This window comes from Haematobia irritans, chromosome 3 (genome assembly GCF_050003625.1).
Source record: "Haematobia irritans isolate KBUSLIRL chromosome 3, ASM5000362v1, whole genome shotgun sequence".
In the NCBI taxonomy this organism is placed as follows: domain Eukaryota; kingdom Metazoa; phylum Arthropoda; class Insecta; order Diptera; family Muscidae; genus Haematobia; species Haematobia irritans.
In genome coordinates, this window is record NC_134399.1 from 193,881,044 (window position 1) to 193,907,898 (window position 26,855).

At 29.0% G+C, this 26,855-nt stretch overlaps 1 protein-coding gene across 3 annotated transcripts; it reads right to left on the reverse strand.

Moving 5' to 3' along the window:
- Window positions 1–2,457: 2,457 nt before the first annotated feature.
- Gapvd1 (GTPase activating protein and VPS9 domains 1) lies at window positions 2,458–25,392 on the reverse strand. Of its 3 annotated transcripts, none has more exons than XM_075301075.1 (10): window positions 25,326–25,392; window positions 17,189–17,460; window positions 16,905–17,051; window positions 16,402–16,838; window positions 11,744–15,211; window positions 11,546–11,663; window positions 7,765–8,339; window positions 7,476–7,646; window positions 3,476–3,572; window positions 2,458–3,393 (listed from the first exon to the last, which is right to left on the reverse strand). In XM_075301075.1, exons 2-10 carry the CDS (start codon window positions 17,333–17,335, stop codon window positions 3,250–3,252), a joined length of 5,304 nt encoding a protein of 1,767 aa, XP_075157190.1. In that variant the 5' UTR covers window positions 17,336–17,460; window positions 25,326–25,392; the 3' UTR covers window positions 2,458–3,249. The 3 variants fall into 3 exon arrangements, with proteins under 3 accessions (XP_075157190.1, XP_075157188.1, XP_075157191.1); XM_075301073.1 differs by having other exon boundaries at window positions 25,271–25,387; XM_075301076.1 differs by having other exon boundaries at window positions 25,340–25,379.
- Between the last annotated feature and the right edge of the window lie 1,463 nt (window positions 25,393–26,855).

Sequence of the window (26,855 nt, forward strand, 5' to 3'; positions counted from 1 at the left end):
TTCTAAAGAACTAAAATTTTGACAAAATTTTCTAAAGAAATAAAAGCGTGCCAAAAATTTCTACATACATAAAATTTTGACAAATTATTCTATAGAAATAAAATTTTGACAAAATTTTCTATAGAAATAAAATTTTGACAAAATTTTCTATAGAACTAAAATTTTCACAAAATTTTCTCAAGAAATAAAATTTTGACAAAATTTTCTATAGAAATAAAATTTTGACAAAATTTTCTATAGAAATAAAATTTAAACAAAATTTTCTAATGAACTAAAATTTTGATAAAATGTCCAATAGAAATAACATTTTGCCAAAATTTCCTATAGAAATAAAATTTTGACAAAATTTTCTATAGAAATAAAATTTTGACAAAATTTTCTATAGAAATAACATTTTGACAAAATTTTCTATAGAAATAAAATTTTTACAAAATTTTCTATAAAAATAAAATAAAAATGTTTTCCTATAAAAATAAAATTTTGACCAATTATTCTATAGAAATAAAATTTTGACAAAATTTTCTATAGAAATGCAACTATTCCAGTTTTCTTTTCGGTATATCTCTCTACTTTTATGAAGAAACAACGCATCTATGTCTTGTATATTAGAAAACTTCGTTTTCGATATTTTACAGAACCAAAAGGTGGTGTACCGAAGATGGGTTTTTAATAAGTTTGTCTGTCCGTTAGTAACAAACGGCTTCTGTTATTTAGTTTAACCTGTAATTAGTAACAATAAATTCCCTAGAATTTACTCATTTCAAAATCAAATAATTCTACTAACATGTGCGTTCCCTGAAAAATTTAATGAATGGTTCTTTTATGTCATAAAATGGCATATATACAAAGCCAACCTATGGAACGAAATCTCTCGTGAGCCAAAAACAAAGTAGGAGACTATTTGAAATAGTCGTCCACTTTGTACTCCGGTAAAATATATGGAAGACGAACAAAAATCCAATAGCCAATAGGAATAAAAGAATGAACACAAGGAATATGTTTTAGATTTGATGGAATCTATTTGGATTTATTGTGCTTGGAACTTACGTCTTAACAGTATGCGAGATCAAATCGAATAAGAAGGAAGCATATAAATTTCGTTCGCACAAAGCACTGAAGCCGTGGTTTGGTTTGATTATCGTTAATATTTATCGATTTCGTTAATAATGTAACTACGAGAATAGATGTGTTTTAAAATCCAAGTAGGGATTACAATAATGGGGATTATTTACATTTAATTTATGTTTGGCATAAACACTTTTCCTCTGTTGGTTAAGCTACACTTGTAGTTTAGTCAATGTATGATTAAAGAAAAAAAAACAACAATAACAAAACAAGAATTATTTCTATAGAAAATTTTGTCAAAATTTTATTTCTTTAGAAAATTTTGTAAATGTTAGTTCTTTAGAAAATTTTGTCAAAATTTTATTTCTGTAGAATAATTTTATTTCTATAGAAAACTTTATCAAAATTTTATTTCTATAGCAAAATTTTGTCAAAATTTTATTTCTATAGAAAATTTTGTCAAAATTTTATTTCTATAGAAAATTTTGTCAAAATTTTAGTTCTTTAGAAAATTTTGTCAAAATTTCATTTCTATAGAAAATTTTGTCAAAATTTTATTTCTATAGAAAATTTTGTCAAAATTTTCTTTCTGTAGAACATTTTGTCAAAATTTTATTTCTATAGAAAATTTTGTTAAAATTTTGTTTCTATAGAAAATGTTGTGAAAATTTTATATATTTAAAAAGTTAATTTCGATGAATAGACGATTGCGGCAACATTTGTTACTCAAAGCTGAAGATTATGAAAAGTCAACATCGATTTTTTTTACGATTAACTGTCACTCATCAAATAATAAATTTTAATATCATTCTAATGTGTTACAAATAATTGTATATATTAATTTCCTGTTTTTTGTTTTCATTGACAATAAATATTCATTTAAATTTTCCATTGAATTTTAACAACATGGAATTTCGTATTTATCTGTCTGCGTGTCAACTAGCACTTTTCCCTTAATGCATCTATAGTGGTTGAGTGGCTACTCACTGCAATACGAAAACATCATAAATAAATTGTGATGGATAACAATTATTTTTCAATTGATTCTACATGATAAGCTAATTAAAGTCGAATTCATTACTATAAATTTCTGTTTTAATAAAAGTGAATTCTTTCTAATTGATCTATAGATTGATTTGAGATAAAATGCGGGTAAGAAACACAAACACATACAACTTTTAATTGTTTCATCAAACTATATAGCGTATGAGTTTATTTCAAGTTGGATAAGCGCCACTTAAAAAAAATCACATAAGAGAATTGTGGACAAGATGACAATTAAAATAGTAAGTGCAAACAGTTTATTTGAATAAAATTCATTATTTAATCAATTTCCAGAGAACTCTGTTATTCACCTGATCATGTAAGTAGAGAAAACAGAAACACAATGTATAATGTTTTGATGTTTGTAGTCAGTTTAATTTATTTATTAATTAATTTTATTTTATAATCAATAAGCGCAAATAAATTAATTATAAACTTTTAATATATTTATTATGTATCAATATTAAATATGTGTGTGTTTGTTTTACTATAATTGTATATTCGTAGTTACTATAGTTGTATTGATGTATATATTTATATTGTAATAAATATCGAAAAATATTTAATATTTTTTCAATAAATCATCGTGGTGGATATATAGAAATTTAAATATAATACCGTTTTTTACATATATAGATATTTAAGAAAATACAATATCATTAAACATTCTGAAAAAAGAATAGTGTAAATGTAGTTTTTAATTAGTAGTTGTAGTTGTGGTATTTGTAGATAGTGATAATAATTTTGGAAACGATGACAACATTCAAACATGCAGGACAATTTTTAAAAAATTTTATCTTCATTGCATTAACTATTGCTTATTCCGTTTTTGTTTGTAGTAAAGTAATAATAATAATAATAAATAATCTCTTAAAATTACCACTAAAAGTTTATACTATAACATATGTAAATATTGTTGTTGTTCTAAATCCATTTGAATACGTGTTAGGTTTTCTACAAAACATCCATAACAATTATATAACTTATAAAATTAATATACATATATACTTATATACGAAAAAAATTAAAGTAATCTTAAAACAACCGAAAGCAAAACAAGGCCCTACAACTATAAAACAAACAAACAAAAAAAAGAAAACACATTTCACAAAACAAGATTCCACCATGTCCCACTTTTTTTTAATGTTCTGAATAGTCCATGGTTTTTATGAATTTCACCACTGAATCGAAAAGAGTCCAATGGAAATGTTCTTCACCATCCAATTTTCCACCAATAAAGCAATGGATATACTCAACAGTTGATAATAAATAAGGAGGATTAGCCTTTAAAATATATATGGAAATACAACACATTTGTTTATATTAGTATAAGAAATTCAAAGTTTATGGCAAAATGGAAACCTACCATAATAACAACGTAAATGAGTACGGGTAAAAGATCATCTGCTGCTGGTAATCTACCACTTGACATATGTAGTAAACTGATTATACTGGATATACATCTGGGAATTATATGATAATAATCGAGATGTTAAGTAAAATATATTTATTATGTATATAAAGGAAAGAAATAAAACAGGGCGCTACCGACTATAAAATTTTCGGAAAATTTGTGAGAAATAATAAAATAAAATAAAAATAAAAGCTTTTTAAGAAAGCGTTCATTTACTGAGACAAACAAAATTACTGTAGAAACATTTAATAAAAAATAATAACTGGCAATATTCTTAAAATAACCCTCGTAGGTTGTCTTTTATATACCAGATGTACCGGTATGAAATGAGCGTTTTTTTCATGTGGCACCCATTTTCCACACTTTCGGATCTTTCGCATAGCTTTTAAACGGAAATTGTATGTTGTGCAACATTTAACATTGCTGCCATTTGCTTTTGACTCAAAGTGTCATCTCCATCCAATTCGGCGTCTTCAAACTTTTTTTGGAGATCTTCCATGTTCTCCATTTTCCATCTTTTGCATGTTGCTGCTGATAGAGCATTATCACCTCGACAAGCATTCGAACACTCGACTCTGCGGCACTTTTCTTCAAATGAAAACAAAAAATTAATGCTTTCCGCAAAACATCACTTTTTGGGTACAAAATTCGACATTTTTATCTCGATGAAAAAATATGATGTTGACTTGATGTACACTAAATATTTTTCACAGGTGTCATAGCAAGCATAAAAAAAAAATAATAAGGGCTCGTTCACAAAAAATTTTCCCTATCGAAACATTTGTATCTCGACGGTCACTTCATATCGGTATACCAGTTAGAATTTCCACTTCAAATAAAACATTTTACATTTCAAATGAAACCTCTTTCAAAGGTAAAAATTTATTAATAAATCAATAATTTATTATTTCATTAAAAAAATTAATTGAGTTTTGTGGTAAAAGTGAATTAAAATTTTAACTAAACCAATTAAAAATTAACTATAAGTTCGAAAATATCAATAATTTTTAATCAAGAATATTTGTAATTTCCAATTAATTCTACACACAAGAAAATATCACCAAAAAATTACCTATTAAAAAGTTATTTATTTATTTATTTGCACGGTTGTGTAATTTGAAACCTAGGGCCGATAGAGGAGATATTACAATTAAGTTAATTGAATTTGAAAACTTTTTCAATTACAAAATTAATTGATACAATTAACCTTTTAATCAAACTAGAAGCATTAAGTCAGTTAGGTCAATGATTGAAAATTTGTAAATTTTTAATTAAAAAATTAATTGATACAATTAACTTGTTAATCAAACTCGAAAGATTAAAGGCCGAAACACAATGAACACGCAGCTTTATTATTCGCTTTTTTCTTTGCTTCGAAAAAAGTTGAAACGTTCATAATTATATGAGAATGCGCACAATAAATATAAGCTTGACGCCGAAGCGTGAAAATGAGTTAAATAAATTTTAACTTTTTCGGCTTCTATTGGCTGCTTTGCTTTTGACACATTTGTTGCTTCAAAACATTTGTTGCTTCAAAACATTTGTTGCTTCCAGGTTTGTATATGGAAATATTAGTTTGTTTATGTTTATGAAGCGACAAATAAGATTTTCAATGTGTGTTGGAAAAAAGGAAGCCGCTTTAAAGCAAAGAAAATAGCTAAGCATACGCCTGCTTTTTTTCATTGTGTTTCGGCCTTTAATCAGTTAAAAAAATTATAAAATTTTTTAAATTTTTAATAAAAAATTAACTATAGACCGATATGGACCAATTTTGGTTATTAGCGGCCATATACTAACACCAAGTTGCATATTTCAACCGGATCGGATGAATTTTGCTCCTCCAAGAGGCTTCGGAGATCAAATCTGGGGAACGGTTTATATGGGGGCTATATATAACTATAGACCGATATGGTCCAATTTTTGCATGGTTGTTAGAGACAACATTCTAACACCACGTTCCAAATTTCAACCGGATCGGATGAATTTTGCTCCTCCAAGAGGCTCCGGAGGACAAATCTGGGGATCGATTTATATGGGGGCTATATATAATTATGGACCGATGTGGACCAATTTTTGCATGGTTGTTAGAGACTATATTCTAACACCACGTTCCAAATTTCAACCGGATCGGATGAAGTTTGCTCCTCCAAGAGGCTCCGGAGGATAAATATGGGGATCAGTTTATATGGGGGCTATATATAATTATGGACCAATTCTTGCATGGTTGTTAGAGACCATATACTAACGCCACGTACCAAATTTCAACCGGATCGGATGAATTTTGCTCCTCCATGTACCAAATTTCAGCCGGATCGGATGAAATTTACTTCTCTTAGAGGATCCGCAAACCAAATCTGGGGATCGGTTTATATGGGGGCTATATATAATTATGGATCGATATGGACCAATTCTTGCATGGTTGTTAGAGACCATATACTAACACCACGTACCAAATTTCAACCGGATGGGATGAATTTTGCTTCTGCAAAAGGCTCCGGAGGTCAAATCTGGGGATCGGTTTATATGAGGGCTATATATAATTATGGACCGATATGGATCAATTTTGGCATGGTTGTTAGAGACCATATACTAACACCACGTACCAGATTTCAACCGGATCGGATGAATTTTGCTCCTCTAAGAGGCTCCGGAGGTCAAATCTGGGGATCGGTTTATATGGGGGCTATATATAATTATGGACCGATATGGACCGATTTTTGCATGGTTGTTAGAGACTATATACTTACACCATGGACCTAATTTCAGCCGGATCGGATGAAATATACTACTCTTATAGGCTCCGCAAGCCAAATCTGGGGGTCCGATATGGCCCATTTGCAATACCATCCGACCTACATCAATAACAACTACTTGTGCCAAGTTTGAAGACGATAGCTTGTTCGTTCGGACGGACGGACATGCTTAGATCGACTCAGGATTTCACCACGACCCAGAATATATACACTTTATGGGGTCTTAGAGCAATATTTCGATGTGTTACAAACGGAATGACAAAGTTAATATACCTATGATGGAGTGTATAAAAACAAAAATTAAAAAAAGCAATAATAATACAATCATTTTTTAATCAAGCAAAGAAATCAAAATAGTTAAGAAAAGTGGCGAAAATTTCCGTTTTTTTAAATAATTTTTCCAATTAGCAATTTAATTTAAAAATTTAATAAATGACTGCAAAACATTATTAATTGTTTAACTCATTTAATTAAAAAGTTAATTGAAAATTGGATTGAAGTTTAACTATATAACTAATTGAATCAATTAAAAAATTAATTGATTCTTAAAACTTAATTGAAAATCAAATCAATTAATTTTTTTAATCAAATATTTTCTTGATATTGCAATATGTAACCTAACCTATCATAAGATTGAGACTACCTTAGGCATTAGTGAGACCAGCATACATTCAATATTGTATGAACATTTGAGCGTCACAAAAAATTTGTTAGCGTCGGATTCCACATAATTTGTAAATCACTAAAAAAAATTATAGCGTCGATTGGTCCAAAAAAAAAAATGCTAGAAAAATACGATCACTCTGCTTAGAAACACGTCTATGACGTCGTTACAGTTGATGAATCGTGGATTTACGAGTATGAGCCCGAAAGTAAATAGCTCTAGACGCTATGGGTGTTTTTTAGGATGAGCCAAATCCAAGAAAAGTTACTCGCTTACGAAGTACTTCCAAGCAACTTATCGCATGTTTTTCATGTTGAGGATGTAGAAATTCGAAACAACCAACCATTTTGGACAACATTTTTAACTTTGCTAGCACCATAAAAACTGATGATAGGCTAATGAATAAGCCATGATATCATTACATGTACAAGAGTACTAAAAGTTCAGACTGTTTGTCTGAACAGTCTGAACTTTTATGAATTCAAATAATGTTACTAATATGTAGCACAGAAGGTGTTTTATTTTTATGACTTACCTTTCAACACAATGCAGTTTTTCTCTTGGAGTTTTATAAGCTGAAATAAATGACAATTGTTGTTGGGCAAAATTCCAGGGGGCTTCCGAGAGATATATTTGGGGTATTCGTAAAGCTGAATGGGATGGTGTTATAACTTTCTGTAATTTACGTATATGCTCAGACAACACACTAAAATAATAAGAAGAACACGAAAAAAATTGAAATGAATCCAATAAAATATAAAGATCTGACAATTTTAAAAACTTTGACTTTAAAGCAAGCTTATGTAATTTTTATATACACTCACCTATCTCTAGACAAATCAGCATCTTCATTTGGAAACATAACCTGTTGATACATATTTTGTAAAAGTATACGCTCCAGTGATAGACGAGCTTCCACAATTTGCCATTCCGGCATACCATGGAGAATGCCTCCCATTGCTACAAGCTCAGCTATAAGGCTGTCTAAAAATTCTTCGATTAAATCGACTTTATCATCGTACACTGTTAGACGTGCAAATTCTTCTTGGAATGTCGAGAATCTATCTTGTCGTTTGTCAAAGAACATTCTCATACATACAGCCATTAAATAGCGATTACATGTTGAACTCTCACTTCTTAATCTCGATTCGAATTGTTCAATGTTTTCCATAACCATAAGGAGATTTTGACGATAACGCATTAGATACTGCAAATAGCTTTGCCTTTTTTGCATGTCATTTTGTAGTTCAGTCATAATTTGCGTATGCTGTGCCACATCAAGGGTCGAAATGCAACGTATTGCCTCCGATACATAGGAAATTTGTTGGAAATTTTGAAGATTAATTGCCTGGGCTAATTGAATTTGTAGATATGTTAGGAGAGGAGAGATATTGCCATGCTGAAAGTAAGGAAATATTGAGGATACACATTAGTTAGGATAAAATGGGAAAATATTGCTGATAGTTTTTCAATTAAAATAAATAAAAATGGATAAAAAATAATAATTTTTAATTATTAAAGATTCTATTAAAAAATTGTTTCTATTGATTTTTAAATAAAAAAAAACAATATATTAATTATTAGTTATGTTTTTAATTTTAATAAATATGTGAAGACAAATTTATAGCAAAAACTAAGCCCAGTCAGAGAGAAGGAAATACAAGAGAACGTAACTGTGCAATCAAACTGCGTCAGTAGATGGCAGTCAGGAAGAAAGTTTCCCTAATATCATGCAGTTTTTGTCGGCGTTTCTCTAAAATATCATATAGTTTGCGTCGGCGTTACCCAGTTCAGTTCTCTGCCGGCTTTACGAAACGTAAGGAAACTAGGATTTAGAACCTACTTTGTAGTAACTAATGTTCTTTTTGTTGGAAATTTTGAGTGTGGTATCACAATGGACTGAATAGTCTAAGTGAGCCTGAATCTTAATCGGGCTGCCACTTTAACCTAACCTAACCTAATGTTCTTTTTTATAAATATTTTCAACCTATTAAATTTTTTGGCAGACTATTTAAATTATAACTGCCGATGCTTTTATAACCAATTTATCAAAACAGCGCTTCATAATACCAGAGCTGCATGCATTGTGCGACATTTATACGTTTGACATTTGTTTTCTTTGCAGAAGAGAACTTTTCCTACTTTCTGGCCGAGTCGTGAGCACGGTTGCCACTGTTTGATAGATTGGTAGAATTCTTGATGGTTTCGTAGATTTTGCAATATATTCCTCTCCAACTAAGAGGAACTTACACAATTTTCTATAATAGTAAAATTTTGCCAAATTTTATATAGAAATACAATTTTTATAAAACTTTCTATAGAAATAAAATTTTGACAAAATTTTCTATAGAAATAAAATTTTGACAAAATTTTCTATAGAAATAAAAGTTGACAAAATTTTCTATAGAAATGAAATTTTGATAAAATTTTCTATAGAAATAAAATTTTGAAAAATTTTCTATAGAAATAAAATTTTGACAAAATTTTTATTAGAAATAAAATTTTGACAAAATGTTCTATAGAAATAAAATTTTGACAAAATTTTCTATAGAAATAAAATTTTGAAAAAATTTTCTATAGAAATAAAATTTTGACAAAATTTTCTATAGAAATAAAATTTTGACAAAATTTTCTATAGAAATAAAATTTTGACAAAATTTTCTATAGAAATAATATTTTGACAAAATTTTCTATAGAAATAAAGTTTTGACAAAAATTTTCTATAAAAATAAAGTTTTGACAAAAATTTTCTATAAAAATAAAGTTTTGACAACATTTTCTATAGAAATAAAATTTTGAAAAAATTTTTATTAGAAATAAAATTTTGACAAAATTTTCTATAGAAATAAAATTTTGACAAAATTTTCTATAGAAATAAAATTTTCTATAGACATAAAATGTAGACAACATTTTCTATAGAAATGAAATTTTGATAAAATTTTCTATAGAAATAAAATTTTGAAAAATTTTCTATAGAAATAAAATTTTGACAAAATTTTTATTAGAAATAAAATTTTGACAAAATTTTCTATAGAAATAAAATTTTGACAAAATTTTCTATAGAAATAAAATTTTGACAAAATTTTCTATAGAAATAAAATTTTGAAAAAATTTTCTATAGAAATAAAGTTTTGACAAAATTTTCTATAGAAAGAAAATTTTGACAAAATTTTCTATAGAAATAAAATTTTGACAAAATTTTCTATAGAAATAATATTTTGACAAAATTTTCTATAGAAATAAAGTTTTGACAAAAATTTTCTATAAAAATAAATTTTTTGACAAAATTTTTTTATAGAAATAAAACTTTGACAACATTTTCTATAGAAATAAAATTTTGACAAAATTTTTTATAGAAATAAAATTTTGACAAAATTTTCTATAGAAATAAAATTTTGACAAAATTTTCTATAGAAATAAAATTCTACAGAAATAAAATTTTGACAAAAATTTTCTATAGAAATAAAGTTTTGACAAAAATTTTCTATAAAAATAAAGTTTTGACAAAATTTTTTTATAGAAATAAAATTTTGACAAAATTTTGTATAGTAATAAAATTTTGACGAAATTTTCTATGGAAATAAAATTTTGACGAAATTTTCTATAGAAATAAAAATTTGACAAATTTTTCTATAGAAATAAAATTTTGACAAGATTTTCTATAGAAATAAAATGTTGACAAAATTTTCTATAGAAATAAAATTTTGACAACATTTTCTATTGAAGTAAAGTTTTGACAAAATATTTTATAGAAATCAAATTTTGACAAATTTTTTTTATAGAAATAAAATTTTGACACAATTTTTTATAGAAATCAAATTTTGACAAAATTTTTTTTATAGAAATAAAATTTTGACACAATTTTTTATAGAAATAAAATTTTGACAAAATTTTCTATAGAAATAAAATTTTGACATTTTCTATAGAAATAAAAATTTGACAAAATTTTCTATAGAGTTAAAATTTTGCCAAAAAACAAAAAATTGTTTGTTTGGTAGTTTTCTGGTAAAATGTTTTCCAAATTTTGGTAGATTATTTTTGGCTCGTATGGCAATCAATAACCTAAATACGAATTTAGTTTTCCAAATTAGAATTTGATATATTACTATTTAGCTTACTATACTAAAACTATGCCCCGTGCGATATAGAAACTAAGTTCATTGGAAAGGGTTAGAGCTCAGTTTTCATAATCACTAAAGTCATTAGATAGGATTTTCTAAACAGCGCAAATACTGATACTTTTTTTACATATTTTCTATAAGACCCACTGTACAAAAACTAAACTGCGTGCCGTAAAGTCTTGATTCATTGGAAAGTCATTGAAATTATTAATATTTTTGGATCAATTATGATTGATTTCGGTTATTAACTTTACTTAATTAAATTTTGAATTGGATCAATTAATTCTTCAATAGATGTCAGTGATTGAAATTATTGAATTTTCTTCGATTGAAGCCAATCTAATTAATTAATAATTTTTTAAATTTAATTTTGAATCATTTAATTTTTTAATTGAAGTCAATGATTGGTGTCATAGATATTTCCATGTTCAATTAATTTCGTAATAAAAACCAAAAATATTTATGTTTAGGTATAGCTACTTACAGTGGTGTGTCTAAAATCGCCTGAATGCAAATCAGTCTTAGAGAGTACAGTTCGTATCTTTTTCTTTATGATATTAAATGTCATCGTTTTATCATGCATGGATGGATGTGTGTGGTTACTGCAAGGAAAAAACAAACATAAATATAGAAATAAAAATACAACTTTTGGTTTTCATTTCCATTCAATATAATACCATACCTCATTTCTTGCTTGTTTAGTACATCGTTCGTCCTGCTACCACCCACGGCCCCATTACCTATAGATGAGTTAGTTGCCTCACTAGATGTACTAACTTTCCGCCTGTATTTGGCCAAAATATCCTCCGTCATGTCATAGTAGCCCGCACCGCCACCACTGGGTAAACCGCTGGATACTGGTAAATTGGCACTCAAGAGATCCAATGAAACATCGCCTGTGTTACTAGAGAATGAAACATTTCGTGAACATTGGGAAATATCTTCACAGTTTGATGTGGGATGACGAGACTTATGACCTCGTCGATGCTTAAAAATGCCTTGCTTCAGTTTATTGAAAATGCCCGAATTTGAATTTAAGTTTGTCGAACCGCCTCCATTAATACGTGGCGATTCATGAAACCGTCCGGCAGATCTCTGATGTCTACCCGCCGCTGATGATGAGGATGGTGAAGGGTCATGTGTCTTATCAGCTGAAGCATCAAAACTAATGCTTTTCGGTATAGCTCCTGTGGATTTATTCGGTTTAGTTGTGCTAGACGATTGCATCATTATGCTACTGGATGACACAATAATATTTGTGGGAGTATTGCGGGCAGCCTCGTTTACATTGTCCACATCATCGATTTTCAGATCCGAAGTCTTATTACACAAAAGCAACAATTCATCCGCAGACTGTTGCTGTGGTGGCTTTTCATCTGTTTGAGGTGAAAGATTTGGCATAGCTGATACCCGATTGGGTACATTATTCAAAACAATCTCATGGTTTTCGTAATTCAATGATTGATGCCTTCGTAGATGCACTGACGAATGGGAACCACGTTCACTGGATTCGCGTCCACCTTTCAGGGCCATAATGCCATTTCGTCGACCATCTTCTCCAGCATTTCTTTGCAATGTAGAGCTCGTGCGGTGTTCTACCACTTCATCCAGTAGGCCATCCAAAATTGGAGGTTGCGGTGGTGCTGCCGATGGTGGTGTTAGATCTTTGTCATCACAAAAATCTGAAAAATCAATTAGATCCTTGGATTCGTTGCTGATATTATTTTGGTGTTTCTTTTTGTGTGATGACGATGGCTGCGATGCCAAAGGAGAAGGCAATTTTGCTCCTTGCTCTTCCAAACTCAGACTTTGATTTGAAATACTACTCTCCGCCGATGTCTGCCTTCTCATACGACTTCGATGCATACTGGCGGCAGCCGATGAAGTGCTTGGCGATAGAAAAGTGTCCTTATCTCCTTCATTTGTTATACATTTGTAGTTTTGTTGGAAACTATCTTCGGCTGCCCCCATAGGATTGGTAGTCCTCACTGAACTTCTTGCCAGCGATGAACCATCGAAGTAGGAATAATGAGGTGGACCATTATTGGCTATTGGTTTGGAATTATCATCGTAAGAATTAATGGCATCGTAAAATGCTGAATCTTCTTGAGAGCGATCACTTGCATTGCCTCCACTGCTGCCACCACTAACATTTACATCGTCTACACTTCCACGGGATGTGGATTTAGCTATTTGTGCCATTCCATGACCACCAACGGTTGAAGGTCTAAATGATCTCACATTTATTCCTGATACCGGTGGAAATTGCGAGGGTATTAAAGAACGTACATGGCGATTCATTGGGCCCGATGAAATGGCAGCTGCCAATTGATTACGCTCTCTCTCAGAGCGCTCACTAACCATGGTATCTGATCTAGCTGTAATGCTAACATTGTCATCCGTGTCTAACTCATTCAATTTCTCCGAGTCTGAAGCCAAGACATCTGTACTCCAATTTGACTCTGATCTTTGATCCGATGCATCCAAATAGCCTGCCCGCACATCGAAATTATTGTCTCCTGGCAGTATGACAGCCGCTGGTATAAGCGGTGTAGAAAAATTGCGTTCCCTTTCGACGGCATCCACTGTTTCGGAATCACTGGCCAGAACATCGGTCGACCAAGTATCTGAAATAATTGAGACAGTTTCGTCTCCCTCAAATTTCTTAATTTCAAATTTACAAAATTTATCCTCAATGTCAGATCGAGCCTTCGATATCAATTTTTGCATTTGCGGTGTAGGCAATGCATTGTTGAGGGATTCTCCATCAGTAACCTGAGACGAAGGTGTATCTCTGCCACTTATGTTGGGTGTACCTCTACCCGATACATTGGCCGACACCATATCGGAAAGATTGTCATTTTCCACATTCTCTTCAAGTTCTAAGGAACTGGTTACTGAATGATTTGAGGGTACCTCACTAACTGCTTCCAGATTATCTGAGTTTCCTATAGAGGCATCGTCATGTGAGAGGGAAAATCTGGCAGTCTTATTGTGCAGAGGCCGAAGAACATCAGACATTCCATCGATACCATCAAAACCATTGACGACTGAAGATTTATCAACTGTTGATTCTTGCTGATAGTTTTCAGTATCCACCAAATCACTATTGTTAATATCTTGACCAATACTATTCATTTTGAGGACTTCCTCTTCCGATAGAGGTTGTAACTTTTGATCGCCTCTATTGTAGAGGGTAAAAACCAATATGGGTTCGTTGTCAAGCCCCACTTCCGGACCCATAGATCGGGTGGGTGACGTGTGATTTGAGTTATGATTAGAAGCATTGCTCTCTCCCAAGCCATTGGTGTGTAAAGCATGATTTCCATTCACCAGGCCATTTGTTGGTTCTCCACTACTGTGATTACCATTATTCGCAAAACTCATGGTCTTGGCTAACTTGCTTTTGGTGGCTTTACTTATAAGTGATTGTTTTGATTTCTCTTTAGCTGGTGACTCTGAGGATGTAGCAGCTGCTCCTTGCTGCACATCCCCATTCATACCACTGCTCTCGGGTAAATTTTTAATAATTTTCTTTAATTTTTCCTTATCCTCTTCGGGAATTTCATATTCATCTGATGCGGTCAAAATGCGAAAGAATTCAGTGAAGTAACCCAACTCCCTTTGAGTGGTCATCAATTGAGTCCTATCGAAATCACTTTGCTGGGCCAAAATTGCCACTACATCCTCTCCCGTTTGGGTTACCAATAATAAGTCTATCAAACGTGTCACCATATTCGATTCAAATTTTCCATAAACTTCAGCATATCTCGCATCGATTTCATCATGTTTAGTCATAGCCAACATTTGAACAATTTGTCCAATTTGCATAAGATTGAAACGCACTTGTTCCGATATGGGTGCATCAATAATGCCCAAAACATCAGGACTCACTATGGCGGGGCATATGAAGTGTGTGAATACCATGTCGGTAATTATTTCATTCATAACTTTTTCCGAAAAATGATGAGATTGTTTGAGTTGATGGCACATTGTCTGAACTAGCCAGCGTAGTGTCGATGGAAAAAGTGACCAATTGTAGAGTAAACTATCGATGAAGATTTTCGCCAAGCTATGCAGTTTATTGATAGTCTCTGCATGGAATTTATCTATGTTGTCAGCATATTCAGCAGAATCTTCGGGGCCAAATCTGAAAGATGAAAAAATAGGTTTAGATTTTATAAAATTAAATATCAGAAAAATATTTAAACGTTTGGGTTTTTATCCGAATTAAAATTTTAATTAAATTAAACAAAAAGTCCAAATAAAAACATGTAATCGAAAAATTTGTCTGGAAATAATTATTTTCTATACGTATACTAGAATCATTAAATTTGCCCCAAATCTAAAGAAAATTCAAAAACATCTTAAAGTGCTAAATCGTACAAAAATCTAAAGGTAAATTAATTATTATTATTTAATTAATTGATTACCACACATACAAAATAAATTGAGTTTTGTGGCAAATACCAAATAATTTTTTTTAATTGGGCCAATTAAAAAATAAATAGAAAGCGTCGAAAAAAACATTTAATTTAATAATGTAATATTTTTTTTAATATTTTTAATTTCTAATTAATTATTTGATTGATAAATGATTATAAAAATAATAATAAAAAATTAACTTATGGAAGCCACCGCGGTGCAATGATTAAAATGCCCGGCTTGAATACAAAGAAAGGGTCATGGGTTCAATCCCTATTTCGACGAAAACACCAAAAAGTTTTTCATCGGTGGATAATCCCCACTCCGTAATGCTGACATTTCCGAGAGTTTCGAAGCTTCCCTAAATGGTTTCACGTAATGTGAAACGCCTCGGAGGAGGAGGGAAGGAGGTCCCTAGTCATAGAGCTAAACATACGCAGAAAAGTTTTTTTTGGATCCTATTACAAAATTAATTGACCAATTAATTTTTAATTAAAATGTATTCAATCACAGAAATGATGGTATTAATCACCAAAGTCAATTAAAAAATAATTGATTCAATTAAAAAATGATAATATTAATTTTTGTGATTGATTTTTGTTTTTTATTGTTGAATCAATTAAATTTTTAATTGAATATTTTTGAAAATTCAAATACAATTTTAATTATAGTATTTTAGGAATATTTTTTTCTGTGTGGACTTGGGCAGCACTCATTGACACTCTCTATTTGTAGTATTACAAAGAACTGAAAATTGTAAATAAGCTTTAAAAATTATAACTGGCTGCCACTACTCCAAACCTAACCTATGAATATGTCATGAATATTTGTCTGATGCCAACTGTAGTCAATCCGGCATTTTTAATTTGGGCTTCCAATATATTTTTGAGATTATAATACCAAATTATGTTTTACCTTCTTATTCTTTCCTTTGTACTGAAACGTTGTATGACCTTTTGTGGATCAACATCCAGGATGGTATCAGTTTCAGTTAATACACTCATTATGGGTTGAAATAAAGCAGCGGTCAAAAAGATTTTCGCCGAAAACATTGACTCATTTAAACGATGATAGATACGTGCAAACGATGAAGCATTGGCACGCAGTAGTCTTCTTGGATTATCACTGGTTACAATTTGTATTTCAATGAGCTCTCTTAATAGCTTCAAAATCATTTCGACATCTTTGCTATTTATGGCATTGCCAAAAATTCCAGTACTTATGGTTTGTATAACTGAATTCATATGGGCGGGTGAGATTTCAGCAATGCTATCACCTGTAGCAAGTGATACAGCCAAAATAAAAGGAGATTTATACAGATAATTGAAGAGTTCTTCATAGGCAATGGCATGCTGAAAATTAAAAATCAAAAATAAATTGAGTGTAAATTGTTTTGTTGTAAAGGAATTCCGACTTACTTCATAGTTTAAAACTTTCTTGGAATCAATGAAATTTGATTTTTCATAATTATTGGCACGGCGGCAACACAATGAAGGACCCAATTCTGGACGTGAGACTATTAAATCATTAAGATTTCGTCTTTGTTGGGCACATATATAAGCCAACTGAAAAACAAAAAAAAAACATATGATATTAAATTTTAATGCCAACAAGCTATGGACAAAGCAAATTGTACTTATTGTAAAATAAACATAAAAAAGTAGTTGTAAAAAAATCAACAATTCACAAGCACGTAACTTACCTTTGTTATTGATGATGAATTTTCTGACAATGCTTCGGTAAGCTGTAGAAATGTTGCCTGTTCTTGTTGTATGAATAATTGCTCCTGCCTTAGTGTACGTGCTAAATCCATAATCTCTAAGAGATTTCCTTCCGTATTCGACTCCATTGTGGCTTATTGTTTCGAATGACGTGAATGATGTTTTTCTCTCTCCAAATTATAACAAAATTTCAAGATAGTTTCTCCGTTAGGGATTTTAATTTCGTCCTTTACAAACATTAAATATTACAAGACTGAAAAAAAATACCATCATCCAAATTAATTTCATAGCCGAATATAAATAACAGAATATAACTTAGCAAAATTAATATAAAGTAAATATAAACTTGAACTTATATGAGGGCGGTGCTATTATCAGTCATGACCGATATTAGGAAAATTGTTGCAGCACAAACAACAACAGCAGCATAACGATTGGGGAAATAATTGTACAAGGCGCTAACAAGTACTTAGCGTATGACGTAGATAAGTTCGTTTGTATATACCCGGTACGAAGGTGGTATGAGAAGTAAATTTGGATGGATGACAACACTTTAATTATTATCAATTATTCATAGAGTTAATTTTTTATCGGTGACTTTTATAAGATATACTATATTATAGACGAGGGTTGGCTTTTATATTTCGGGATTAGAGACCAAACCAAATATGAATCATCAATAGCTTTGTTCTTTCTCGTATTTTTTGTGCGATTGACAAATTGTATGGTATTCAATGTGAACAAATTTGTTTGACCGTCAAATGTTCATGCAATATTGGTCACATGCACGGTTCTATAGAAAAATTTTTTTTCTATAGAATATTTTGTCAAAATATCTTATTTCTGTAGAAAATATTGTCAAGATTTTATATTTATAGAAAATTTTGTCTAAATTTTATTTCTATTGAAAATTTTGTCAAAATTTCATTGCTAAAGAAAATTTTGTTAAAATTTTATTACTACAGAAAATTTTGTCAAATTTTTATTTCTACAGAAAATTTTGTCAAAATTTTATTTCTATAGAAAATGTTGTCAAAATTTTATCAAAGTTTTATTTCTATAGAAAATTTGATCAAAATTTTATTTCTTTAGAAAATTTTGTCAAAATTTTATTTCCATAGAAATATTTGTTAAAATTTTATTTCTATAGAAAATTTTTATCAAAATTTTATTTCTATAGAAAATTTTTATCAAAATTTTATTTCTGTAGAAAATTTTGTCAAAATTTTATTTCTATAGAAAATTTTGTAAAAATTTTATTTCTATAGAAAATTTTGTCAAAATTTTATTTCGATAGAAAATTTTGTCAACATTTTATAAAAGTTTTATTTCTATAGAATATTTAATCAAAATTTTATTTCTATAGAAAGTTTTGTCAAAATTTTATTTCTATAGAAAATTTTGTCAAAATTTTATTTCTATAGAAAATTTTGTCAAAATTATATTTGTATAGAAAATTTTGTCAAAATTATATTTGTATAGAAAATTTTGTCAATATTTTATTTCTATAGAAAATTTTGTCAAAATTTTATTTCTATAGAAAATTTTGTCAAAATTTTATTTCAATAGACAATTTTGTCAATATTTTATTTCTATAGAAAATTTTGTTAACATTTTATTTCTATAGAAAATTTTGTCAAAATTTTATTTGTATAGAAAATTTTGTCAATATTTTATTTCTATAGAAAATTTTGTTAATATTTTATTTCAATAGAAAATTTTGTCAAAATTTTATTTCTATAGAAAATTTTGGGAAAATTTTATTTCTATAGAAAATTTTTTCAATATTTTATTTCCATAGAAAATTTTGTTACAATTTTATTTCTATAGAAAATTTTGTCAAAATTTTATTTCTATAGAAAATTTTGTCAAAATTTTATTTTTATAGAAAGTTTTGCCAAAATTGTTGTTCTATAAAAAATTTTGCCAAAATTTTATTCCTATAGAAAATTTTGTCAAAATGTTATTTCTATAAAATTTTCTTTTTTTTTAAAGAAAATTTTTGTCAAAATTTTATTTCTATAGAAAATTTTGTCAAAATTTTATTTCTGTAGAAAATTTTTATCAAAGTTTTATTTTTATAGAATATTTTTTCAATATTTTATTTCTATAGAATATTCTATCAACATTTTTATATCTATAGAAAATTTTGTCAAAATTTTACTTCTATAGAAAATTTTGTCAAAATTTTATTTCTATAGAAAATTTTATCAAAGTTTTATTTCTATAGAAAATTTTATCAAAATTTTATTTCTATAGAAAATTTTATCAAAATTTTATTTTTTTTAGAAAATTTTGTCAAAATTTTATTTCTATAGACAATTTTGTCAAAAAATTTTTTTCTATAGAAAAATTTGTCAAAATTTTATTTCTTACAAAATTTTTATCAAAATTTTATTTTCATAGAAAATTTTGGTCAAAATTTTATTTCTACAGAAAATTTTGTCAAAATTTTATTTCTATAGAAAATTTTGTCAAAATTTTATTTCTATAGAAAATTTTGTCAAAATTTTATTTCTATAGAAAATTTTGTCAAAATTTTATTTCTATAGAAAATTTTGTCAACATTTTATCGAAGTTTTATATCTATAGAAAATTTTGTTAAAACTTTATTTTTATAGAAATTTTTGTCAAAATTTTATTTTTTTAGAAAATTTTGGTCAAAATTTTATTCCTATAGAAAATTTTGTCAAAGTTTTATTTCTATAGAAAATTTTGTTAAAACTTTATTTTTATAGAAAATTTTATTTTTTAGAAAATTTTGTCAAAATTTTATTTCTATAGACAATTTTGTCAAAAAATTTTTTCTATAGAAAAATTTGTCAAGATTATATTTCTTACAAAATTTTTGTCAAAATTTTATTTTTATAGAAAATTTTGGTCAAAATTTTATTTCTAAGAAAATTTTGTCAAAATTTTATTTCTATAGAAAATTTTGTCAAAATTTTATTTCTATAGAAAAATTTGTCAAAATTTTATTTCTTACAAAATTTTTGTCAAAATTTTATTTTTATAGAAAATTTTGGTCAAAATTTTATTTCTATAGAAAATTTTATCAACATTTTATCAAAGTTTTATTTCTATAGAAAATTTTGTTAAAACTTTATTTTTATAGAAAATTTTGTAAAAATTTTATTTCTATAGAAAATTTTGTCAAAATTTTATTTCTATAGAAAAATTTGTCAAAATTTTATCAAAGTTTTATTTCTATAGAAAATTATGTTAAAACTTTATTTTTATAGAAATTTTTGTCAAAATTTTATTTTTATAGAAAATTTTGTCAAAATTTTATTTCTATAGAAAATTTTGTCAAAATTTTATCAAAGTTTTATTTTTATAGAAAATTTTGTCAAAATTTTATTTCTATAGAAAATTTTGTCAAAATTTTATTTCTATAGAAAATTTTGTCAACATTTTATCAAAGTTTTATTTCTATAGAAAATTTTGTTAAAACTTTATTTTTATAGAAAATTTTATTTTTTAGAAAATTTTGTCAAAATTTTATTTCTATAGACAATTTTGTCAAAAAATTTTTTCTATAGAAAAATTTGTCAAGATTATATTTCTTACAAAATTTTTGTCAAAATTTTATTTTTATAGAAAATTTTGGTCAAAATTTTATTTCTAAGAAAATTTTGTCAAAATTTTATTTCTATAGAAAATTTTGTCAAAATTTTATTTCTATAGAAAAATTTGTCAAAATTTTATTTCTTACAAAATTTTTGTCAAAATTTTATTTTTATAGAAAATTTTGGTCAAAATTTTATTTCTATAGAAAATTTTATCAACATTTTATCAAAGTTTTATTTCTATAGAAAATTTTGTTAAAACTTTATTTTTATAGAAAATTTTGTAAAAATTTTATTTCTATAGAAAATTTTGTCAAAATTTTATTTCTATAGAAAAATTTGTCAAAATTTTATCAAAGTTTTATTTCTATAGAAAATTATGTTAAAACTTTATTTTTATAGAAATTTTTGTCAAAATTTTATTTTTATAGAAAATTTTGTCAAAATTTTATTTCTATAGAAAATTTTGTCAAAATTTTATCAAAGTTTTATTTTTATAGAAAATTTTGTCAAAATTTTATTTCTATAGAAAATTTTGTCAAAATTTTATTTCTATAGAAAATTTTGTCAACATTTTATCAAAGTTTTATTTCTATAGAAAATTTTGTTAAAACTTTATTTTTATAGAAATTTTTGTCAAAATTTTATTTTTATAGAAAATTTTTGTCAAAATTCTATAGAAAATTTTGTCAAAATTTTATTTCGTCCTGGAGTGAACTACGACCTCGGACGAAGCTTCATCGCCAAAAATTGAATTAAGGTCATCTATGCACTGTTGTTGAGTTAATCCGAAGACCGAAAGTTGTATAAAAAAGACCAACGAAAATGTTCACGAATTAATTCAATTTTTGGGCGAGATGAATCTTCTAAGTTGAAGTAAACAACAAAAATAGCTCTCGTATGTCAAAACGTACTGACCTCAAAAATGTCAAGCTTTACACTAAGGTTGCCCAATACCGGTATATAAAAAGCAATCCTCGTAAGTATTGTATGTTACATTGTACAGTAAAAATATAAACTATATTAGAAAATTATAAAACGAAATGATGTTTTGTTTGGAATGAGCTACTTGAAGGATTTTATAAGGTAAGGATTGTAAACAGAATCATTTTTCAAAATTTTAACATGTCCAAAAATTAAAAAAAAAAAATCAAATGTCGACTTCAGAAAAAATTCCTTTTTTGATTTTTAGACTTTTTAAAATTTTAAAATATTTCCAAAAGTTTCAACAATAATAAAAAAACGACTACAACTTTTTCGATTGGCGATTATTAAAAATTCGACTTATTGCATACAACTGTTTAAAATGCTAACATTTCTTTACTTTTATCTTTTCAATCTTACTCTTAACTAACTCGAATGAATGAATTAATTACTCTCAATTCAGGTCGTGTAATTGGAGGGATATCGACCGTAAATAAGTTATAAAGAATGACCCACCAACAGCATCCTTAAGGTCATCTCACTGCTGCTTATATTCCTCTCTCAAAAAGTTCACAGCGAAATCTAATATTCATTTTATACATATTTTACTAATAAATATTTGCCATTTTGAAATTATGGCACGTACCTCGTACTCAATTTGGAAATGTACAACGTATTTATAGAGCTTGTAATAAAAAAACGTTTTATCAACACAATACTTTTTTTGATTGTTACAAAACATTCAAAAATGAAAATAATTTAAACAGCTCTGACGATAACATGGGATAAAAACAATGGAATTTCGCGTGATGTTTGATATCGATTATATAGTTTTTTATTGAAAAAAAAACTTAATACGAAGGAATTGATATGTTGTTCTCGAAAAAGTTTTAGAGAATTTAGGTAGAATTACTAGCTGTGCCAATGCTCGTCACGCATTCAAAACGGATATTGATTTGGCTCTTCTAAGTACAATTTTAAAATTATCCTTTAATGATGCTCATATTATGTCCAAAAATTAAGTACGTTTAATTTTATTAATGAAGCCAAATTTTTTGATTTGATTTGTTTTTTGTTAAAAATCTCAACTATGTGTGGGTGATAAAGAATCCCCTCTCTATAATTCTGGTGATATTACCTAATATTTCAAAGCTTCTATAAGGGTTTTCAAGGTTTTGTTGAACCCCATTTGGACTCGGCTATAAAAAAACATAGAATCGGGCAGAATTCATTGAAAAGAGAGAAATTCACGACTGTGGTATCACAATGGACTGAATAGTCCAAATATCGTGTTGCCACTTTACCTAACTTAATTTAGAGTTTGGTTTACGACGAGCTGAATATGGTTTAAATCGGTTTATTCTTTCATATAAGCCATTTATTCAATTTTCTATTGCAACCAACCGTAGGATGTGATAATTTCAAAAGCCCTCGTCTGTCACCGACCATTGCACGACGAAAAATGACTTTGGACTTAAGCTATCTAAGTGCCGAAAATTCAAGAGCTCACCGATTCACAAAAAAAATTTTCAGCACCAATAATTTTTCACCAAAGAATTTTTCAGCGGTGGATTATCCCACCTCAGTAATGCCGGTGACATTTCTGAGGGTTTCAAAGCTTCTCTAAGTGGTTTCACTGCAATGAGGAACGCCGTTCGGACTCGGCTATAAAAAGGAGGTCCCTTGTCATTGAACTTAACATGGAATCGGGGCAGCACTCAGTGATAAGAGAGAAGTTCACCAATGTGGTACCACAATGGACTGAATTGTCTAAGTGAGCCTGTTACATCGGGCTGCCACCTAACCTAACTTACTGTATTATGTTTCCTCCGATGAGAAGCCACACCAAATTGAGCATTTTGCGAACAAACAATATTATCGGATTTGCTTGCCAAAGAGTTCAGCTGAAAATGTACACGTTAGATTGGCTAACAGTACTCAAGCACGCCGATGACTTAAAAATGGAGGTCCCTCGCTCCATTTCTATCGCACAATGACCACTAAAATCATCTGATCTCAATTCGTTGGACTTTTGCGCATGGTGGGTGCACTTAGGAGTATAAGATATACGCTAAAAATAAAAAGTACCAAATTCTCCATATTCCATAATTCCATAATTCAAGACAAAGGTAGCAAATTCGAGCAAATCCAAACTGATTGTAGAATTTGATGTTATTTAGGATATATTTTGCTTTCAAACAATAAAATTTGACAAAAATTGAAAAAAATATATATAGCGCTTAGCGTTACATTTCAGCTACCCTGTAGAATAGCAATGATTTGAGATATTTCGAAACTGGTGAGTTGAAAGAGATATGACATATGATATGGAGCTTTTTAATTGAATGTAGCCATCCCAGTCGTATGGACCCAGAATTTGGTGACAATGAGGAATCTTATAAAATCGTATAAAACCTAATGGCAGAACTCAATATGGAATTAAAAGTGTTCCATTAGTTTTTATTTCAGCGATAAGTCCATATTTATTTTGACTAATGACAAAATAAACTTGTGTTTAACTTTTCGAAGAAAATTTTTTATTCACTTGTTGGCAAATTCCCGATGAAAACACCCATTATTGTCATAACTTTTGGAATGGAAACAATTGTGCAAATACATAACAAACACATATATAAGTAAAACAAAATTTAAAATGGTTATCACTAAAAACAATAATTTGGGTAAAAAACTGTGCAAAAAACAACACCAATGAAACTCGACATATATACAAAATAAATATAAATAAATTATACATATAACAAACAATGTATAAAAAAATACATTTAAAGAGACACATATGTATGCAAAAACAACGAGAAACCAGAAATGCAAGTGAAAAACACCAACAAAAAAAAAATCACAACACAATCACTTTGAATTAAACTAAAGTGGCTAGGGGAACGGATGGACGGACGGGATAGACGGCAAGTATGGATGCACTTCCCGTCAGCCACTTCATAATAAGTAATGTGTATACAATGCCCTCCCACAAAAATACAGGCATACCCACACAAACAGATGACCAGACAGGAAAAGAAATAAGTAATGGAGAATGATCCAAATTAAATGATGTCGGTTGCTGAGAGGCGAATTGTTTTTGTTTTTTACATAGCTCTGTTTTATGCGACATACATAATATGTACGAATTTAGTTAATAAATCACCGAAAATGTTGTTTGTACTTGTATTTGTGTGTCATTGCGATGATGTATAAGGTGTGATTGTTTGTTAATGACTTTTTCCCGTTTTACTGATCCTATCTGAGTCTTTTCGGAGGCGCAATAGGATAGATATGCTATTTTTTCGCACTGTATCGTCATTCATATTTTCACAATTTGTTTAATATATTAGTAACTTAAAAATGATCCACTAATTTGATAAAGCAAAATATAATACACACACACAGTAGAGATTAACTTAATATTATTGCTTAACAATTGGTATCTGGTTTTTTTTCGGGCTGCTGTTGTTGTTGCTATTAAGTGCGTAAATGGTCATGAGATTTATTATTTCTTTTTAATTTATTTTTGCATTTGTATCATTTGACAATAATTAGATTTTAAACACCCACATTTTTCACGGTTTTTTCTATCGCAAATAAACAATAATTTTCAACTTTCCCTTACAATGAATTATTTACATTTTGCGTTGTATGTGACAGAAACACTTACTCCGTAGTGAAGGGAAATCGACTACGAGGATTACCGATACCATTTATTATCATTACAATCGATTATATATCGGCCTATATTTTAAAAATTTATATCGAAATACCCATATGGGGCGTTTATATCATAAGGACGCTGCTAATAGTCGTTATTTTAAAGTCGATAATACTACGTTCACACAGGGCAGGAAATCTCCATTTTTGCCTAGTAGTAGTGGGATTCTGTATTCAATTTTAACGATAAATCCCATCGATTATAGCATGGATCACAATTTATGGTGTGGCCAATATTTGGGATATGTCCCTGCCAGCATTTCAAAGTTCTATTTCATCATCATCGCTTCCACAGACTCGTAAGTGACACTGCAACAATCGCCAACTGTGATAGTATTTTGCCATCACTATTCGCATGAAAGTATTTTGCCATCACTATTGTTACAAGAGCCATTTTATATTTTGTGAAACACCAAGCGCAACTAGCTTCTTATAATTTATGAAAATAAAAAGGATAATGAAGTGCTGTAAATATAGTTATTTCGCTTAAAAATGTGAAAGGTATATTAGTGAACAATTTTTGACTTTCCAAATGGAATAAAGTGATAGTTTTTCAAATATTTTTCCAGACACGCTGCCTCCGTTGGGAATAAAAGCACTGGCTGATAGACGCTACAACATGTAACTTGCAACTTGTAACTCAACATCAATCTTTTATTAATGCATAAAAATATGTTTAATGTGATGTGATAGTCGTATAAATGTTATATTTATGAGAATTTATAAATGTTTAACAAAATTAATAAACAATCGTGTTTTACTTGACCACAACGATTCTTTTACAACTATCTTAAAATTCACTTTCTCTGATTGTTTGAGGGGCTCTTATTGGCGTCCTTCTAAATGTAGCCAGAAGGGCACCTAATAATTGCACTCATGCGATACTTTTTTGTAGTAACTTGGCGTGGTACAACTTCTCAATAGTGACGGCGATTTTCCGAGGAGTTTTGGATATCGTATACGACTGTTTTCGACGTAGTGGGGATTCTTAGAAGCGTCCCCAAATTCAAAAAATGTTGGCAGGGGTGCGACACGAATACTGTCGTAGGGATAAACTTATAGACTGAACGGCGCATTCCCTGCCAGCATTTCAAAGTTCCATTTCATCCTCATCGCTACCACAGACTCATGAATGTCACTACAACAATCACCAACTGTAATGGGGGAAGCACATCAAAAAGTACAAATGTGCATGAAAGTATTTTCCCTGCCAACATTTTTTGAATTTGGGGACTCTTTTGAGAATCCCCACTACGTCGAAAACAATCATATACGACATCAAAAACTCGTCGGAAAAGCGCCGTCACTATTGAGAAGTTGTACCACGCCAAGTTACTACAAAAATGTTTCGCATGAGTGCAATTATTAGGTGCCTTTATAGATCAATTTAGAACGACGCCAATAAGGGACCCTCCAAACAATCAGAAAAAGTGAA